Here is a 17,565-nt window from a genome sequence, read left to right as displayed (position 1 = left end):
CTTCTACTCCTCAGATTTATAGTATTCGAAATCTTCAAGGTCGCAAAGCCGAACAGTCTTAAAACAAGCTAACCGCCATTAATTAGCGTGCTAAACTCACATGATCAGAGAGACTGCAAATGTCACATATAATTGCTAACAAGTCGAACGGTATCTTCGTTGCCTAGTCCTGAAATAAATCTTGGCCATCAACTTTCGTTCATAACGGTCGATGCCTCGAGATTCCTCCCTAGGCGGAGTACGCATGACACGAGAAAATCTCGAGCTTTCTTCGATGCTATCGTCCTCTAATAATCCTTAAACACGCATTCGAGCCTTATTATGTGGTCATCTTCGATCAGATCCCAGAAAACAGGATGCTTAATGCCGGATCGTGCGGTTGAGGCGCTTATTCTTTCATATCTGCACTACCTCAGGTACTAAGATCACACTGTGAGTCGTCTCTGAGTCCTCCTCAATCCTCGAGAACAAACGCTGAGCCTTTCGACGCCAGATAACCGCAGACACGCAAGTGCGGCAACTTCATCCGAGATGCGCTTTACGCCTCTCGAGCCCAGGGATCCTTCGGGATTTGGACAGCCTCAGCCTTTTCAGAAACTCTGCTTCACCATTAAACTTTAGCAGTACGACGTTATCTTTGGAAATCAACATCTGTCTTCCAGGGTGCCTCTTCTGTGATGCAATGTGGTGCAAAGCGGCTATCTGTTGGGAGTCGGGACCAGACGTTTATGCAACGGATGTTTAAATGAACCTCGGTTTTTATCAGATGAAACTGCAGCGCAACCAATCTTATCTCTCAATTCGACTGTACTCAGGTGTTCTTTACGCGGCCTTTCTCCGTAAGATTTTCAAGGTTTGGATAAGAGCGTGGGCAAACGCGTCGATTTGAGCAGGGGTCACACTTTTCACCCATGACCCCTCATCAGACTCGGAAATATCGAATGAATTATACGAGTGAGGCGGGCATGTCGGGGGCCATCACACTTATCTAAGCTTTACAGCTCCCTTCATCTTGTCTACTCTTAGGGTTGAGTTTTGCATTAGCTGCTCCTCCCCAAAGGATATTCGACACGAGAGCAACGTCTTAGCCGGCTCCAAGATTTGTGATGGAAAATGTAGGTTTTACAAGATGTTCTTCCTCTCATGGAAGAAAGATTGGTCAATCTTAGCACAGCTTTACTCACCTTCCATTGTTCCGATCATCCTTTTTTTTTACTTGGTGGATTTCGGTTAAGCGAGAAGTGCTGAGGGAATCCAAGGCAAAATCGGAAGCCGAATAGGAACATGCCTTTCCTCTCTTCGACACGTCTGGTGCCATGTGTCACTACCAACATTACTGCGCCGTCTCAATGTACCATTCAACTAAATTCAACTTCCGAATTGTGACCTCTACCGCCTCTTATGGCGCCTCATGAAGAGCCTCACCGTCACGCTTTCGTTCCAACAAACCCTGACGGATTGGGGCACTATTCTAGAATCTTTAACATCAAGTCACAATATTCTTCACTTGCAGATTCAGGTTGCCCGGATTTTCGGCTTTCCGTAGAGCTAGCCGTCAATCAATCCAACGAACTCAGCGTCCATTGAAGTGTTCCATTGGCTTCGCTGCGCACTTCAAGTCTGTCCTGCAAGATTAAGTGAGTACTTTGCTTCTACAAGATCGCCTACATGCAAATGCATGTTTACGAGCCTTGCTGCGGATGTTCTGGAAGATTTAAATTGTGCTTCAATCTTCATATATCTGGCTAGGTATCCGCAATTTGCCACTTCGCAGGGCTGACATCTTGTTAATCAGGAACAAGTCTGAAATGAGCTTGTACAACGACTCAATTGTCATTGAATCGTTGAGTTATTATTTATTTAAAGATCAAGAAATCTGCCATTCTACAGCTCGGTCACTTCCAGTCTACAGCATGGCAGGCTCACAAGCAAGAAACGACCGCGTACCATGTGGTGGCTGCAACCAGGTCTTCAACCGCCGGGCAGACATGGAGCGACATCACGAATTGAAACACAAAGGGAAAAGATATTATTGTGAAATTGGGAACTGCGACTACAGTGCCGGGAGAGCTTATACGAGGAACAGCCATAGAGAGAAGAAGCACCCGGATGCTTATAGTTGTGAGTATTCAAAACAAATCAAGAGAAGAAGTCCATCTAACATGCTCATAAGTTACTCTCCAAATTCCCAGCGATACAGATGGTGGGCAAAGCAGCAATAACCAAAATGGCGTGGCTTATATGGAAGAACCCTTGGGTAAGGCTTCAAAATCATCATCTCATGCTTTACTTTCACCAATGTCGCTGACGATGTTCAAGCAGATTCTTCAGGGTCCCGTATGCCTCTCATGGGTAATTCTCCAATGCCCCACTACGGCTCTTCCACGCCTGGTAGTTCAACTCAAGGAGAGTTTTCAGAGTCGCCGATCAACTACGAGAGTTATCAGGCACAAGAATATCAGGGAGGAGAATCCTATCAGTATCAAGCAGCCAGCTCGTCGGACCAATACGGAAATCAATCATATGGAGGCGAATCTACCCATCAATACCAGAATGGCTACGGTGGCTCGCATGACCAAACCAGTCAATGGAATGCTAACCAGACATCTGGGAGATATAGTTACTAAGTTTGAAGAGTTATCTAGATTGCTGTGTGAGACTTCAATTCAACATCTGGGTCTCACATATAATCAGGCCTTTTTTAAATAGATTCCAATATTAAATTCTTCACTCACGGTCATTCAAATCCGTTCTGCGCTGTAGGAAGTGTCGCAATGCGGGATTCGTTGGTTCAGCAGTGACGTCTACTTCTTCGCCCCCTTTTGAATCCGTATCTCGCTACACTCGCTCGTAATTCCCCACTCAGATCGGCTCCTACGACGAAGCTTGCCTGCATTACCAGACGGCAGTTACAAAGTAGTATGCGGGGGCGAGGCGAGAATCCAACAAAAGATAAGCGACAGCCACAACTGGTGAGCCTACGAAGGAATTGGGTCGCTTGAAGTAGATTCGCACGCTCCGACGCGACGACTTGTTGGGGTGCAGTTGGAAATGGTCGTGAAGTTACCCCCAATTTGTAACAGACGCAGGAAAACTTGCCTGCGGTCAACTTCGATGTTGTTGGTATGTGGGTGATGAGTTTAAATGTAACCCCGTAAGCGCCGAAACAACCACACGCCGTGCTTATGCTTAGAGAATTGGGAATGTGTCGAGCTTGTGACAAATGGTGTACCAAAAAAAAATTATAAGGCCGAGCTGAACTTGATAGCGATTCGTGGGTTGGGCTGTCAGGAGTAATTGAGATCCTCGTTCTAAATTAACGGACATCGCCTCTATCATGTGTACAAACCGTATCGAAAGGAAATAGCTATATTAGGAAATGCTTAATTTGCCGCCAAGTTGCACAAGACAGCCTTATACAGTGATGATGCAGCACTTCGGATATGGGTCTTATTCTAGAAGTTTCACAGCTGCTAGTGACACCAAATGATCGCGATGTATGAAGAGATGTGTTTATACAAGATCTGGCATACCTACCTACTTAGTAGCTTCGCCACCCACTTGAATTTATCTCTCGGTAAAAGCAGAAATCGGTGCAGCTCGTAGTCCTTCTGCGAAAGCCGTGTGTGATATGCCTGAATTGTGCCTGGGCTCGTTGCCTACCTCTATGTTGCTCTGAATGACCGCCAACGCTACGCCCCCGTGATATCCTTCCCTCCGCTTTTCCCTGCTCAGAATATGTGTAGTAGGTAGGAATTGGGCCGAGGAAGAGGTAGAGGAGCGTGGGTGTGTCGGCGATCAGAAAGGATGTCGATGAGCTGGCCAAGGTGGCATGGAGAACGGTGCGAAAGAGCGCATCATCGAAACGAGTAAGAATCTAAATCTTCAGTCCAAGGCAGCCACTGTAATCGGCTGCGATTGTATGTTATGCATGATGTTAGGCTGTGAATCGGAGAAAGATGGAATCTGTTTAAGCATTGTCGTTGAAATCTCAACGCTAGACTACTTCGGTCGCTCTTTCCCCTACTAACGCCCGTTCCCGTACTGTGATACATATCTAAGAGCCTCAAAGCCTCCTCAACGACAACCATACCCTAGCCAATGATACGACGAAGATTCCTACCACATCACATCAGCCAATGCAATGGACTTGACATGCCATACAATGAAAATGTTCCACTAGGAGGTTCAGCGTAAGCGGTGTTCTGATCGCAGCTCCGGGACTCCACAATTCCATCCGGGACCTTCGCGGTCGCCTCTATTATTAGCCTTTTGCTACTGGCAGCGGTATATCGAATCGTCGCTCTGCAAAGCCCAGAAGACAGCCTTCGAAGTTACCGACTCGCAGGATGCTACGAAAGGAAATGGCGAAACGAAAATACACTGCTGCTGATTCAACCCACAAACGAGATGATGAACAGAGTTTGCGGCATGCTCAAGCGCTAGTCAAATACACAAAGGATAAGAAAGAGGGAAACCAAGTAAGATCCTTGATCTGCCTTCCATAAGAATGCGAGGATGGAAGCGTATGAGCTATCCTAGATGTGGCTCGGGTCCTTCCAACTTGATGCCTAGTGGCAACCACAAGCTGCGTATGAAGAAGATAAAACCAAATACTTGAATAGGCGGAGAGATTTAAAGAAGGTTTGGGTATCTCTACATATGAAAAGAAGTATGGACAGTGCGAAGTATATCCGAGAAAGTCTGCCAGTGTGGATCTATCTTCTCGTATGGAATTTTACGAACACCGAGCATTCATGCCCTAGTTTTGCGGACTTGAATGCTCGTTAAGCGCTGCGAAGTTGTCCTCATTGCTCTTTTTCTGGTTCAGCATGCAAAACATAACGCATGAAGTGCTTAAATATACGACCTCTGCAACGCAGTCTCCTAGCTCTGATGATTTGGATACTCCAAATACACGGATTATGGCCTTCGGAATGTATACCTTGTGAGGGACACTCTGAGAAAGACTTTGAGAAAGACTTTGAGAAAGACTCTGAGAAGTACCACTTGGAAGGAAGGGCACGCTCCGTCTTTCTTGAGCAGGTGACTTTCAAAAGCGAGATGATCACCCCACAGAAAACAGCTACGTATCTCCACCGAACAAGACAAAACAAACTCGAAATTTTATGATGCCTTGTAGAACATTGATTTTCTCTTTTTTTTTTGCGTTTGTCCGTCAAAGTTTTGCTCTCATATAGCGTGCGAAGCACGCCTCCTGAGGCTGTTGCGAGACACGGTGCAGGCTTCATTCGGCACCACTTTGGTACAAATGGACTCCTCATCATCTTGCCTGTATGTCCTGAGCGAAGTGCGTTTCGAGGTCTGCGATGATGATCGACCACGAATCTAGAGCCGTATACACGATTGTATCTTCCGCAGTCTGGGTTTCTTGGCCCAATCCCGCTTCCGGCTGGACATCGTCCTTTTTTCGAAAATGAACATCAGTGATGTGCATTAATTGTGCACATGATTGCCCTCTTTCTGCTCCACCCCGATATGTATACATGTCTCCAGTGCTGTCCGTCGCTTCTGTCCAAGTGGTCTGTTTGCCCGACCTTGGATTCACCGGGAAAACCGCATCGTGATGCCTATCACGGCAGCCTAGCTTCTTGTTTTCAGACCGTTGATGCTTCCCTTCTGCTGTCTTCGAATCTATTCGTTCTTTTCGAGTCTTAAGTATCTGCTCGTCGTGCCGCGGTGTTTTGGAATGGTGTTGTACGGAGGTTCGTTTGCATTCCTTCTTTCCTTTGTCCATTCGTTGGGAGCTGCGGGTACGAAGCCTTCCAACCTGTCATACATCAGAACAATTAACAAGACTCTTCGGCCGGTAAGTGCGGCGCGGTTCCGCTGTTCAATCATTTTCACAGATGAGCAAGGCTTCACGCTGTCGGAATTGGAGGAAGAGCTAACAGCCGCGAGCAGTGCACGCCAGAAGCTGGAAAGAGCGATACAGACCAAGGCAGCCCGCCATATCCGCAGTTGTCCGTGTACTCGACCCGATGACTGATGCACAAACAGTTGCTTCTGTCGTAGCAGAAAAGCCGACGGAGGAGCAACCATATCGGAAGGGGGATCATACCTGCTCGTGGTGTTTCATTTGAAAGCAGGTGATAATGAGCATCATCATCGTACCGACTACTATCCGTTCGTCAGACGAAAGGAGGTTTGGATGTCCCATAGCCTCAGAGACGCTATGAGTCCGCTATTGGTTGCCGCATTGTCTGAGGTCGCACAATCATATGGTTGGCTAATAGTTAGCGAAAGATGGGAACCGATGCTTTTTCAAAGGCCCCGTGCCGTGCGATAGGAAGGCCGCCTTATTATTGGATTGTCTATGTGCTGATCGTTAGTTTCTAGATTGTCAGTTTGTCTTGCACGCCCGAAGCAGAAGAGGACCATAACCATGATCAGTTTCCTACTATGAGGACAATCTGACAGCTTTGTTTGAGGGTTTAGATAACCTGAGCTCGACTGCTAGCCGGGTGAGCTTGCCCCCCTACGAGATATTGTTGCTTGGTGGTTACCACGAAAAGCGGAAAGGTGCAAAAAACAAATATCCGCTCATGGTCTCTCAGACCATATTATTCTTCCATAGGCCAGTCGCCAGCGAAGGTGATCCATCAAGTTACACGAAGCAGTTCTTTCCCTTGGATCTACGCTCTTTTTGGCCTTCGATTTCATTGGATTGCTCCGAGTAGATAGCAAACATAGGGTCAATGAAGATATTGAGAGAGCCGTAACCTCACTCCCGAAAAAGCTTTTATTAGAAATGGTCTCAAACTCGAAGTCAATCATGATGAGCAAGATATCTTCCAAAGTTGTCCCAATTACCTGCGAGTTCAACGGCTGCTACAAATCCTTCGCAACAATTCGTAACAAGCAACGACACGCCCAAACGCACAACACGAAGAAATTTCGCTGTACGTTCTGCAACAATTTTCGAGGCAGCCGAAGGCCGAATAATTTGCACAAACATCATGTCTCCTTCCACCCTGAAATCTTCGATGGTATGTATTTTGGTTATGGTCTCCTTCTTTTTGTCGTTGTCGCTCAGCCTCATAAATGCTAAACAGCCCGTAGTGCTGCTGGAAATACCCCCCGATGTCCAAGACTATTTCAAGCAGGCACTTGTTTTCCAAACTCATCCTGGCAGTACCGCTGCTATCTCACAGACCTTTCGAGATGGCTCCCAAGCAAGTATGCTGTCGAGAACATCTTCAGAGACGGCAGAGCTCGCAACCTTTCGAGATGTCCTTGACGTTGAATTTCCGTTTCAGCCCCAGGTTGCTGCCACTAGTAATACGTTGCAATGGCAGAATGTCGCTGATGGTGTTCACATTGCGATGGCTCATTCGAATGTGAGCTTCGATCAGGCTAGCGGAGGCGATGGCGGGGAAATGCAGTTCGGGTTGTGGTCTTCGGAATGGTATAAGGCTACAAGAGTTCTTGATGGCAAAATACAATGTATCTGAGATGTTCCACTGGGTCTTTCTGTGTGTAATGTGTGTAATGTGTGTAATGTGTGCTGGCTAGCAGAATGAAGACAAAAAATTGATGTTACTGTGTTGTCCATCCTGCACAAAAGTGGCCAAACCGCTTGGGGCCCTGGAGCCAGCCTATAATCGAGAAGGCTGCCCTTCAACTTCCCCCTGGCACACACATCAAATTCAAAGCCTAAAAGCTTTACATATTACGGGATGAATTGAGTCTAAGCTGGCAACCTTGCACTTGTTTACTGTATTCTAGGTGTTTAAGCGTCATTTACTTGAGCAGCCAACGGCATAAAATATTACTCAGTCTTCATAGTGTTGTTTGCTCGGAGCAACCTTCTATCTACCGGCCACATCAAGCATCAAAAGCAAGACGAAAGGGTGGCAAATGATCCATGACATTCTAGACACGCCGCTTCTTGCGCACCATGTCTAACAAGAAAATTATTGGTCTGGAAGGCTACCCTACCCTAGTAGGAAGTGTGATCTATCCCGCATTTCTTTAGTTACACAGTATGAGTGATCTGTGATAGCAAATATTGTTTGCTGCACGAATTGATGACTAGGTGGCAAAATGCATCTCTTCGAAAGTTAAGTATTGAGAAAAGCTATCGAAGGAGTAAGTGATCTAAACCTAGTTGTTTCCATACTCGACTAGAATCACTGCCAAAGCATAGTTTCTACGATAGAGAATATGCCTGTGCGATTCCCTCCTCAGTCTCTGTCACAAACCCGGCGGAATCGGCATAAATTAAACAGTACCAAGACGACTATTTCTGCAAGGGGGATCGGGTCACCAACAACCAGTCCGCATACCCATCGGGCGGGAGTTTAGGTAGCTCTCCAAATCCAGTAATAATCGGGTTCTCGCTTATTTACTTGTTGTAGTACGGGTTTCTACAACAAGGAGACCTAGAAGACTTGGGTCCAGCTGTATATACCCCTGAGCATTCTCTTTCAGCGGTAATTGAAAACTCCATAGAAATATTGGGAGACCTGCGAAGAAGACGCGCGAGGTAACAATCACGACGAGAGTTAAAGCCGTTTAGAACTACCCGGCTCACTGAAGAACATCCTGCTCTCAAGCGTTGAAGTGGCTTGACACGATCGGCTGTTACTGATGCAGCAGGCCAAATTCGAACTATTGTGAGACAAGTGTTGGTTTTCATAACTGCAATTGCCCATACATCTGTTGGTCCAGCTGATGGCACCCGCGCACGACTAGACGTTGAGCCCAGAAACCAGAAATACAGAATGCATAAGGCTGAAAAGATCAATATCAACACTGTGTATTCCTACGAGGTGTTATGACCTGTTCGGTGAAGTAATCTGTCACCGAAGAATCCTTCGTGCTGAGTTTTGGGTCCCGACCATCTGGGTGGCGCAGTGAGAACAGCAACCGCTACGGGCAGCTGACGAGATCGTTGTGATTCGGAGCTCGTAAATCTGTCCGGGCGCTTATCTTGTGGTATTCGTCATCGTTTTCAGGACTTTGGTCTGGGCAGCGCTGATGGATGGGCAGATCTCAGAAAGTCGATTCCAGTCGAGGCGAAACTCGGCGCGAGGGGACGCGACGCGAGGGATTAAAACGCTGCAGTAGTATCACCGAATGCACGCGCGGTCGTGTGACTCACTTCGATTGTGGTGCGTTTTGTTGGTAATGCACCCCTTCTTGCATCTTTGTCCTTCCTATTATGGACCGCTTCTCGGCGTTACTCGATTTGATTCGGCTATGGCTAAAAGTCCCCCCCCTTTTTTCCCGCCCGTCTCGCTTGGTTAGCGTATTTGTGTGAGGCAAAAGGAAGTGCCACGAAAGCACCTGACTAGCATTTTGACATTCGCTCGTGAAGAGCATTGGAACGCTCGCCGTCACTTAGACCTTGACGTTGTTGCACTTTTCGTAGCGACGTTTTCATTTGGTACGAAAATCTCACAATTCCAGGAGCTATCTCTTGAAAGAAACCCGTTTTATTGTGCCCCAAATGCTAACAAATATAAAGTGTTGAAATGAACCTCTTCTAGAACCTCTGCCGAACGAAGATGGCATCATTCATTTTAAAATGGCCTCCCGAATACCGCATCCACAGTAGCCTCTCACTCACGCCCGAAATGTCGATCGAAGAAACCCCGCAAAACTCCTGGCGGCAATCGCACGCTTCGGTAGATTTCCCAAATTCAAAGAAGAAGATCCGCATGCGCATTGATGGGGCGTCATGATAGTATTGCAAAAAGGCGTCTTTCCAGCGTTTGGTCCTTCACACTTGCAGTCTGTTGTTTCTGTTGCTGACTCGCAAGCTGGTGCCACATTGTGCGGGCCTCCCAGGAAATCGCCAACAGAAGGCAGTGTATCATCTGGTGTTGGCGCTGGGGGAGTAATGCTGGAAGTTGTTGTCAGTAATCCGCTTGGTTGCGCTGCCAGCTGCTCTCGGTCGATGCTACTCATTCCCTCCAAAGCTTTGCGGGTATCGACGGGAGGTGGTCTGTCAAGAACAAAGTCGGCAACAACTGTGATGGTGTAAGGCTGTCCTTCTGCTACCGGTGCTAGAGTGAAAACATTCGTTGGATTGACCGCCGTGGTGGATGTCGATGTTTCGCAATCAGGGCAGTTGGATGAAGTCTTCACAGGTCCATCAATAGTCGTTACGACGATCGTCTGACATGGCAAAGAATTCGTACAGCTCTTCGTTGTCGTTGATGCTGTGTTGGTGACAGAGCAGCCTGTTGTCGTTGAGCATGTCTGGGTGCAAGAAATACTCCCACTTGTGACAGTAGCACAAATGTCCAGACATGAGGATGCTGTCTGAGTTTGAGTACATGAGGCGGATGAAGAGGACTCTTCGTCATCGTCATCTTCGTCGTTGTCGTCATTCTCGTCAGGCTTATTGTCCGTTTCGCCTCCGTCAGAGCCTCCCCCTCCACCACCAGAGCTTCCTCCTCCACCACCAGAGCTTCCTCCTCCACCACCAGAGCTTCCACCTCCTCCACCAGACGTTCCTCCTCCTCCACCAGAACTTCCTCCTCCACCTCCAGAGTCTCCCCCTCCACTACCACCACCGACAGTCCCACCTCCTACAATGGGAACTACAGGCGGTCCACTACATGCCCATTAGCCAAAGACAGAAGAAAAAAGACTTGTCTAACTCACCTATCACTGGCTGTGGTAGTGGGAACTGGTACAGCAGGAGAATCCGTTTGACTTGCAGGCGCATCTGTAGTTACCGGTGTCGGATCAGCAACATTTCCAAGCCCGTTGGTTGGAACAGAAACAAAGGTAGAGCTCGTAGTTGGTATGGGAGGCAAGGCGACATTCGGTACATCCGGGACATCCCCAAGTCCATTGCTTGGAACGGAAACAAAGCTAGTGCTTGTTGATGGTACAGCAGGCAAGTCGGGGTTGGGTATAAAAGACACAACACCTCCAATAGCCCCAGCTCCTACGTTAGGGACGGACCTACCACGCCTCCGAAGTTTCCTTCGCCTAAAACGGGAGTATCGGCTGTATATTTTTAGCTTGGTGTGTGCAGCACTGATAATAATGTTTACCTCTGATTGACACGATAGTTCGTCGTACAAAGTCCTCAACTTTCTGCCAGGGACCTGAGTGCCGTTTGTGTTTCGCAATAGGTTCGTCTAGTGACGATACCTGATGATCTGGATGACAACTCAGGTCGAGTGCGTTCTCGACACAAGATTTCGATGTGTGTTCTTGACAATTGACAGAGCTGAGTGAAAGGAGAATAATTGCTAAATTGGCATAACTGTAGGTAGTGAAAAGCATATTGACTTGAAGCGTGTGATTGCTGATCGGTTGCGAAATAGAGCAGTTGGCTGATGATATAGAGCTTCAGCAGCATAAAGTAGCCACCCACTACAACACCCAAAGCTCCAAGTCCATCCTTCAAGAAATCATAACCGCCATCAAAGATATCGAAAATAGAATTCGTTGGTCCCAGGCCGAGTTCGACCTGCCAGTTGGCAGTGAGGCCAATGCTGTACACTAAAGCAGACCGTATCGCAAGATCTATTTTTTCTTCGCCAGCAACAAAACTTCATATCCGTGATCCGCAAAGGAGGATTTTCCAACAACAATCTGTGACCGAACGCTCGGTACCGTGTCGCTTTTCCAAATCGAATGGAGAATTGTTTCGTTTATTTCGCGTGTGCTAGAGGGCGCCTAAAAGTAAGCCCAACAACCAACATTCTTGAATGTTGGTGCGGCTATTCGAAGCTGAAGTAGCGAAGACCACCACCAACGGGCGATCTTGGCGTTGGAAAGTTGCTATTAAAGTATTTCTCGAATAGACATTGTTCCTTCGAGTTTCAGAGTGTGATATGCGGTCTTCTAGTGACCTTATTAGGATCCGGAAATGACAAGTTCCGTTAGCCTACCTTCGAGAGATGCCTGAAAACAGGTTGAGTTTGGTTTTCATATATGCAAAGTCTACCCGGAAGGAATGTGTTGTGTTTGCAGTAAGAATAGACAACCGAGGTCTGTCGCAACCAGCTCGAAAAGAGCGTACTATACCCTTTGTTGGGAGAGACACCCGTTTGGAAATGTTGGCTGTAGCTATTAGTTGTATTTCTGGCGGAGTACTTTGTGGTTCAAAAGGAAGCCAGAGACTCTTCAAACTTAGTTCTAAGAGCTTCATTTCCGCATGCAATAAGTTTTGCTCCCACAACCAATTTCTTCCAAAGCCATTCTGACCTTTGAACCAAAATATTTCAACATGCGCTATTTAGTTCTGCTACTCGCTCTGAGCTTTTCAGTGCGAGCAGATGACCCACCTCTATTAGGCCCTCCTCTGGGACTCCAAGACGTTTTTGAAATCTCTAGCGACCCGAACTTAGGTGGATGCAGCGCAGACCAAGTGAGAGCACTGGAAGTAGCTTATGCTGAGTGTATTGCAATGGCAACTCGAATAGACGACGCTTCTACCACTATACGATTCGGGCTTGAGTCGCCTGCTACTGGAAGCATTTTTGATTCATTGTTCAATATTGCAAGTACACAACGACGGCAACAACGAAATGATCCAGCTATAATCGCAGATCAGACATTAGGTCTAACGGGGATAACGAGTAAGCACCTTCCAGCTGTTTAGTTAGGCTTTAAAAGTAACACTCACATAGAAATGATGAGAGCGATACGTAACCATGCCGCTAGAGCGGTGAGATTTAACACACCAGGAAATCCAATAACAGATAAGACAAGGTTGCATTGCAGCCCATCGTATCTTACATTCCAGACACACATCGCTTTCCCTGACGGCACAATTGCACCATTGATGAGTTCCACGTGGAACGGTATTTAGCCCCTTTACAATGGAATTGGGAGTTCAGTTACTGACTTTGAGCTAGAGCTGGGAATGCTGCGTAGTTTGGTTACTGGTACTGTGGCCGAGCTGCAACGAGCCCCAAGCCAACCCGATGCCCAATTTCCCATAGATCTGGCCAGCTGTGGCAAGGTAGGGTTCGCCTTCACTTCTCTAATCGACAATTCGATAACAATATGCCCCTTGGTTTGGGGAGGCACTTTCAACACGAATCAGAACTCATACAATTTCGGACTTGGTCTTCCGACACGAGTCGATGATGTCGCCATCACGGATGATATTTCTTTCCTGGACAACTTGCGCTCTCTTTCGGTTACGCTCTTGCACGAGCTATGCCACCTCGTTGCCCGAAGTAAGTTTCAATCATCATAACCCACATAGAGCCCGTGAGCATTAACGTTTTCTTACAGGCGAAATCGACCACCCCACTATACCCGGACCGATGATCGAAACCGCAGACGAAGCCCACGGATTTTCCGATATCCATTCGGTAGCAACCGATCCTCGCGAAGAAGGTGGCGTGGACGTGGCTCTCGCACACCCAGACAGTTACGCGCTGTTAGGTGCGGCTTTACAGCGTAACGAATTTGACTGGAGAGACGGATTCGCTCGACGTCCACAGTTTTGGCAGCGGCGACGATAGTGTAACCAGTAACCTCGCTATTCAGTTACGATTCAGGACTGAATGTTGCCAACAAGGATTGTTGTGTACAGAGAATATTGTTCTGCTCGGAAATTACAGACTTGGACTACTCAAGTCACTTTGCGAGACCAGCGTCAATTCAATATCTGATCTTGGATCTCATGAGCAGCGCTCTCGCGAAGTGCTTTTTTCTTCTCTCCCGAATCCCGGAAATAGTGCTAGACATGCCCTCTAAGCTGTATGTGAACTCAAATACGGGAAGGAACCCTCGAGCAAATTCTGTGGCGTTTTCTAAGATATGCTGCGGACCTAGGTGACTACCAAGTAGGAGAGGCTGAACGTGTGAAAAGAAAGCGTCAGCCATTGGCCCGGCTGGTATGGTTGGTGTCCTAGGACGATGTATTATAAATTTAGCTTGGAGAAGATCACGTCGAAACCGTTTGGACGCCAAATAATTCATCCAATTGGTTGCCGCTTCTTGGTCAAGACTGTTGTCTATTTGTGACACATGTTTAATTGTTGATAAAGTATGTGTACGCAAAGTCACATACCGCAAGCACAGAAAACACGCTATGACATCTAAATATGAGGAGGCCTACACAGTATGTCAGATGACATACATCGGTATGCCAAACAAGATAGACTGACCTGTGCATTTCGGAAATCAAGTCCAATGTCCATTTCGGTTAGCCAACGGCATGAAAGCTTGACAAGGAGCATTCTGTGCAAGGGCGTTGAAAATATTTGTGGCGGTGATGTGGTTCCCAAGGCGTCTGACGTGATTATGGGATACTGACTGTGATCTATAAATTCGCTAAAGTCTCGTAGTCGCAGCACACGTAGATTACTATTCTGCACAAATTTGTGACACCGAATCTTCTTTATGAGGCACGGGACACTAAACACTTGCAAATTTGGGGCATGGACAATGATATTGTCCAATACACTTGTTATCTCCTCTTGCTGGGCAAGCTCCAGCTCCGGATTGACGAGGCCATCCTGCCATATCTCTAGATGTCTTAGATGTATCATTGCTTGGTCAGGCATTGATACCAATATCTCATATGGCGACATTCGATTGATCCGTAAGTACTCCAAGTTCGTGCGGCCCCATAGTTTAGTGAAGTCGGTACTCGAATACAAGTTGAGACATGAATCGAGATGCAAACGGCGGAGAGGTGAAAATGAAAAATATGACGAAGAAATCCCATGGTCAAATCGATACAAGGTAAGGTCTTTGAGATTTTGAGCATTGATGAGCAAGTCTCTCAAAGGTCCGCTGTCAGGATTGTACACTCCAGTAGCGACTAATGATTCTAGGTTGGCCGTGGGAATTGCCTGACCTGAGATGAAATCATTTGGAGGCAGTGAGGAGTAGCTTTTCAAATGCAAACGAATCCGAGGGCTTTTTGTTGCAATTAACTCAGCAACATCGGGTGTCATGACACTTGATACTACTGGCGAGTAGCCTCCCCATCTGCCGAGAGATGTTAGGTAAAACATGGCATAAGTTAGGAAGACTTGCATGATGTCTCTCAATCGTGAGCATTTTGAGATAAATGATGCCACTCCTATCAATGGGGTTTCAGAGCGAACTTCGATTTTTTTAATGTAAGCGTAAATTTTCGTCAGCGCTGGTGTGTCGAGACCTGGACCCGTCAGGAGATTGAGCTTGCGTTGCGTAAGCAAAATGCTTCGGAAATGCAGGGGACGGGCAAGAGTGTTGACGTTTCGTGACAAAAGGACTACTGGCTTCAGATTATCGACCTAGGTTACGCTGTGAGTTGCTATGCGATGATTTATGGGTATTTAGTACTTACGTGCTCGAAGATGAGAATCAAGACCTCCGTTGGCAGATCATCAAGGGATGTATGGCGCATGATGATGAAGGAGTCGCGAAATCTACGATAACATCACTGTAGGAGAAGAAACATATGATATCAAAGATTGAGATAGGAATTATTCTCTATGGTGACTACCATGACGCTGAGCGATCCATGTTGGATGTTGTTGGTACCTACTGTTTCAACATCCAACGGTTGGTAACTTTGATCATGTGATCTGGTCACGTTATCTGTCATGTTTTTTGATTTTTATTCGCAACGTAACTCGGTAAGATCTTTTCCACAATCCCCATTATAAGTTCTGCACCGCATACAGCTCCTTGTACCAATGATCGAATTCTATTCGAGAAACTGCTGGCCTCACTTGGTCCGGAGCTTCATCTACTCGAATCCTCTTAGCGAAACCTGAAACAAGCAGACGTGAGCGTTCAGCAACGAAGTGGAAACCCAACTGAAGTTCTCAATAGGTCGTGTCTCTTTATGCGAGTGGGATTGTCCTTGCGATGACGCGGTAACTAAAAAAATCCGTTCGTTCAATCCACATTTGCGCCATTTTGGATCTGGTTAATCAACCTGAAGTCGAATGCGTAAACATCTAGAAGAAACCTCATATTCGTAGATCAACACCTGAGCATTCTCGTTGATACGGTGTTTTAATTACTCTCTAACTTGGTACAAACTCCCATCTCCACTGTCAGGTAAGAATATCGAGACAGCAAAAGACAGTACACTCCATGGTGACGCGTCGTCGCCTTTGCCACGTTCTCGGACGCCTGTCACCCAGATGTGGGAACAAACAGCCCTTGAGGGGATGGATTTTCTATCGAAGAAACAAGGGCTACCTCTCGGATGATATGGTGTGGTGAGCAGAAGTGTGAAGACCACGGATCTGGGCTCATCTATTGTCGACTTCGGACTCAAACTCTATGTGGTGATAAAAGTATAAGTAGAAGGTACTTTGCATTCTCTACTCATCATCCTCACGGCTCATCATCGCCTTTCTCTTCTGCTTCTTCTTCTTCTTCTCCTTGACCGGAATTTTCCATTCTCTAGACATCAATCTTTCTCCGCAACTTCAACTCTCATTTCCAAACCAGCCGAAATCATGCAGATTACTTCTTTCATTGTTGCTGCTCTAGCTGGTACCGCTGTGGCCCAATTCACTCGTGACGGGAATATCTCAAAAGACAAGATCTCTCGCGCTGGACGGCCCACCGGACATCCAGTTGGCACTGGCATGAGCGGTTTCCCATCTGCTCCTACATCTATGGGTGGAGCAAGGCCGTTTCCTACTGGGAATTCTGAGGTAGCTGCTGAAGCCAAGTCAAGATCAAAGGGTAGAGGTCGAGCAAGTGGACAAAGATCTGGAGCCGCTAAACCTTCGAACGGTGCCAGGCCAGCCAAGTCAGGACGCTCAAAAACTGGCGATGCATCATCACCAACTTCCACTCCTCAATTCGGCAACAAAGCAAAGTTGGAAGGCAACTCAGCATTTTCCAAACCGACTTCATTTCCAACGGGTATCCCAAGAGGTGCTGCACCTAGCGGAGGGCCACCAGCCTTCGGTACTGGACGACCCAATGGATTCGATGTCAAACATTCTGCAGTCACAATTCCTCTGCCAGATCTTACCACCCTTCCAAGTGGCACGTTCCCAACAAATTTCACTGCACCAAGTGGCTTTGATTCTGGATCTTTCTCAGCGTACCGTGGTGGTTCAGATCACCAAAAGCCTTCTGGGGTACCATCAGATCTACCTACAACGTTGGCTACATCAACTCGAAGTGCCTTGTAAAGATGTGGAAGCGAGCTCGACATCAGCTCAGGTGTGTCTTTGCTCAAACCTCGGAGGAAGACAATGTACTGAATGATCACCCACTTGATGGAAATTATGAATTGGTGCTTGGATTAGGAGCATTCGATGCTTATGACTGCTTTTCATTGGGATCTGTACGGAAAGGGACGGAAAAGTCGGGTTGTTGGTCTCGAGGTTGTATATCACTTCATTTAGAAGAGCCCTCTCACGGTAGACAGCCATTTTTCATTCTTACACTCCTTTATAGATCAACAAAGATCTCATATATCATGAATAGCTATATAGAAATCCAGAAAATGGGTTTAGACTTAGTTCTGTTAACCTCACGTGACCATTTCATCATGAAGAACTCCGATATGCGATTGCTCAGAAGGTTTCAAGAACATCCAAGTTGTAACTTGTAAGAAACTCATAATTTATAAACCTCAGATCAGTC

The 17,565-nt window shown here is 46.8% G+C and overlaps 7 protein-coding genes across 7 annotated transcripts; 4 read left to right on the top strand and 3 right to left on the bottom strand.

Moving 5' to 3' along the window:
- Positions 1–1,913: 1,913 nt before the first annotated feature.
- GLAREA_11608 (uncharacterized protein) lies at positions 1,914–2,627 on the top strand (the record flags this gene model as incomplete). Its single annotated transcript, XM_008089751.1, has 3 exons — positions 1,914–2,121; positions 2,174–2,257; positions 2,323–2,627. 3 exons carry the CDS (start codon positions 1,914–1,916, stop codon positions 2,625–2,627), a joined length of 597 nt encoding a protein of 198 aa, XP_008087942.1.
- A 2,657-nt stretch (positions 2,628–5,284) lies between these two features.
- Positions 5,285–6,063, bottom strand: GLAREA_11607 (uncharacterized protein; the record flags this gene model as incomplete). Its single annotated transcript, XM_008089750.1, has 2 exons — positions 5,285–5,791; positions 5,914–6,063. The coding sequence occupies 2 exons, from the start codon at positions 6,061–6,063 to the stop codon at positions 5,285–5,287; spliced, it is 657 nt and encodes a 218-aa protein (XP_008087941.1).
- Positions 6,064–6,980: 917 nt separating this feature from the next.
- Positions 6,981–7,475, top strand: GLAREA_11606 (uncharacterized protein; the record flags this gene model as incomplete). The annotated part of the gene is made up of 1 exon (XM_008089749.1): positions 6,981–7,475. One exon carries the CDS (start codon positions 6,981–6,983, stop codon positions 7,473–7,475), a length of 495 nt encoding a protein of 164 aa, XP_008087940.1.
- Positions 7,476–9,591: 2,116 nt separating this feature from the next.
- On the bottom strand, positions 9,592–11,271 carry GLAREA_11605 (uncharacterized protein; the record flags this gene model as incomplete). The annotated part of the gene is made up of 3 exons (XM_008089748.1): positions 9,592–10,588; positions 10,639–10,927; positions 11,037–11,271. 3 exons carry the CDS (start codon positions 11,269–11,271, stop codon positions 9,592–9,594), a joined length of 1,521 nt encoding a protein of 506 aa, XP_008087939.1.
- A 949-nt stretch (positions 11,272–12,220) lies between these two features.
- Positions 12,221–13,469, top strand: GLAREA_11604 (uncharacterized protein; the record flags this gene model as incomplete). The annotated part of the gene is made up of 4 exons (XM_008089747.1): positions 12,221–12,572; positions 12,624–12,797; positions 12,852–13,178; positions 13,237–13,469. 4 exons carry the CDS (start codon positions 12,221–12,223, stop codon positions 13,467–13,469), a joined length of 1,086 nt encoding a protein of 361 aa, XP_008087938.1.
- A 139-nt stretch (positions 13,470–13,608) lies between these two features.
- GLAREA_11603 (uncharacterized protein) lies at positions 13,609–15,349 on the bottom strand (the record flags this gene model as incomplete). Its single annotated transcript, XM_008089746.1, has 3 exons — positions 13,609–14,064; positions 14,118–15,236; positions 15,290–15,349. The coding sequence occupies 3 exons, from the start codon at positions 15,347–15,349 to the stop codon at positions 13,609–13,611; spliced, it is 1,635 nt and encodes a 544-aa protein (XP_008087937.1).
- A 1,069-nt stretch (positions 15,350–16,418) lies between these two features.
- GLAREA_11602 (uncharacterized protein) lies at positions 16,419–17,108 on the top strand (the record flags this gene model as incomplete). The annotated part of the gene is made up of 1 exon (XM_008089745.1): positions 16,419–17,108. One exon carries the CDS (start codon positions 16,419–16,421, stop codon positions 17,106–17,108), a length of 690 nt encoding a protein of 229 aa, XP_008087936.1.
- Between the last annotated feature and the right edge of the window lie 457 nt (positions 17,109–17,565).

This window comes from Glarea lozoyensis (assembly GCF_000409485.1).
Source record: "Glarea lozoyensis ATCC 20868 chromosome Unknown GLAREA8, whole genome shotgun sequence".
NCBI classification, from domain to species: domain Eukaryota; kingdom Fungi; phylum Ascomycota; class Leotiomycetes; order Helotiales; family Helotiaceae; genus Glarea; species Glarea lozoyensis.
Note: the sequence above shows the minus strand (reverse complement) of the source record. Positions and strands in the feature narration are given on the sequence as shown.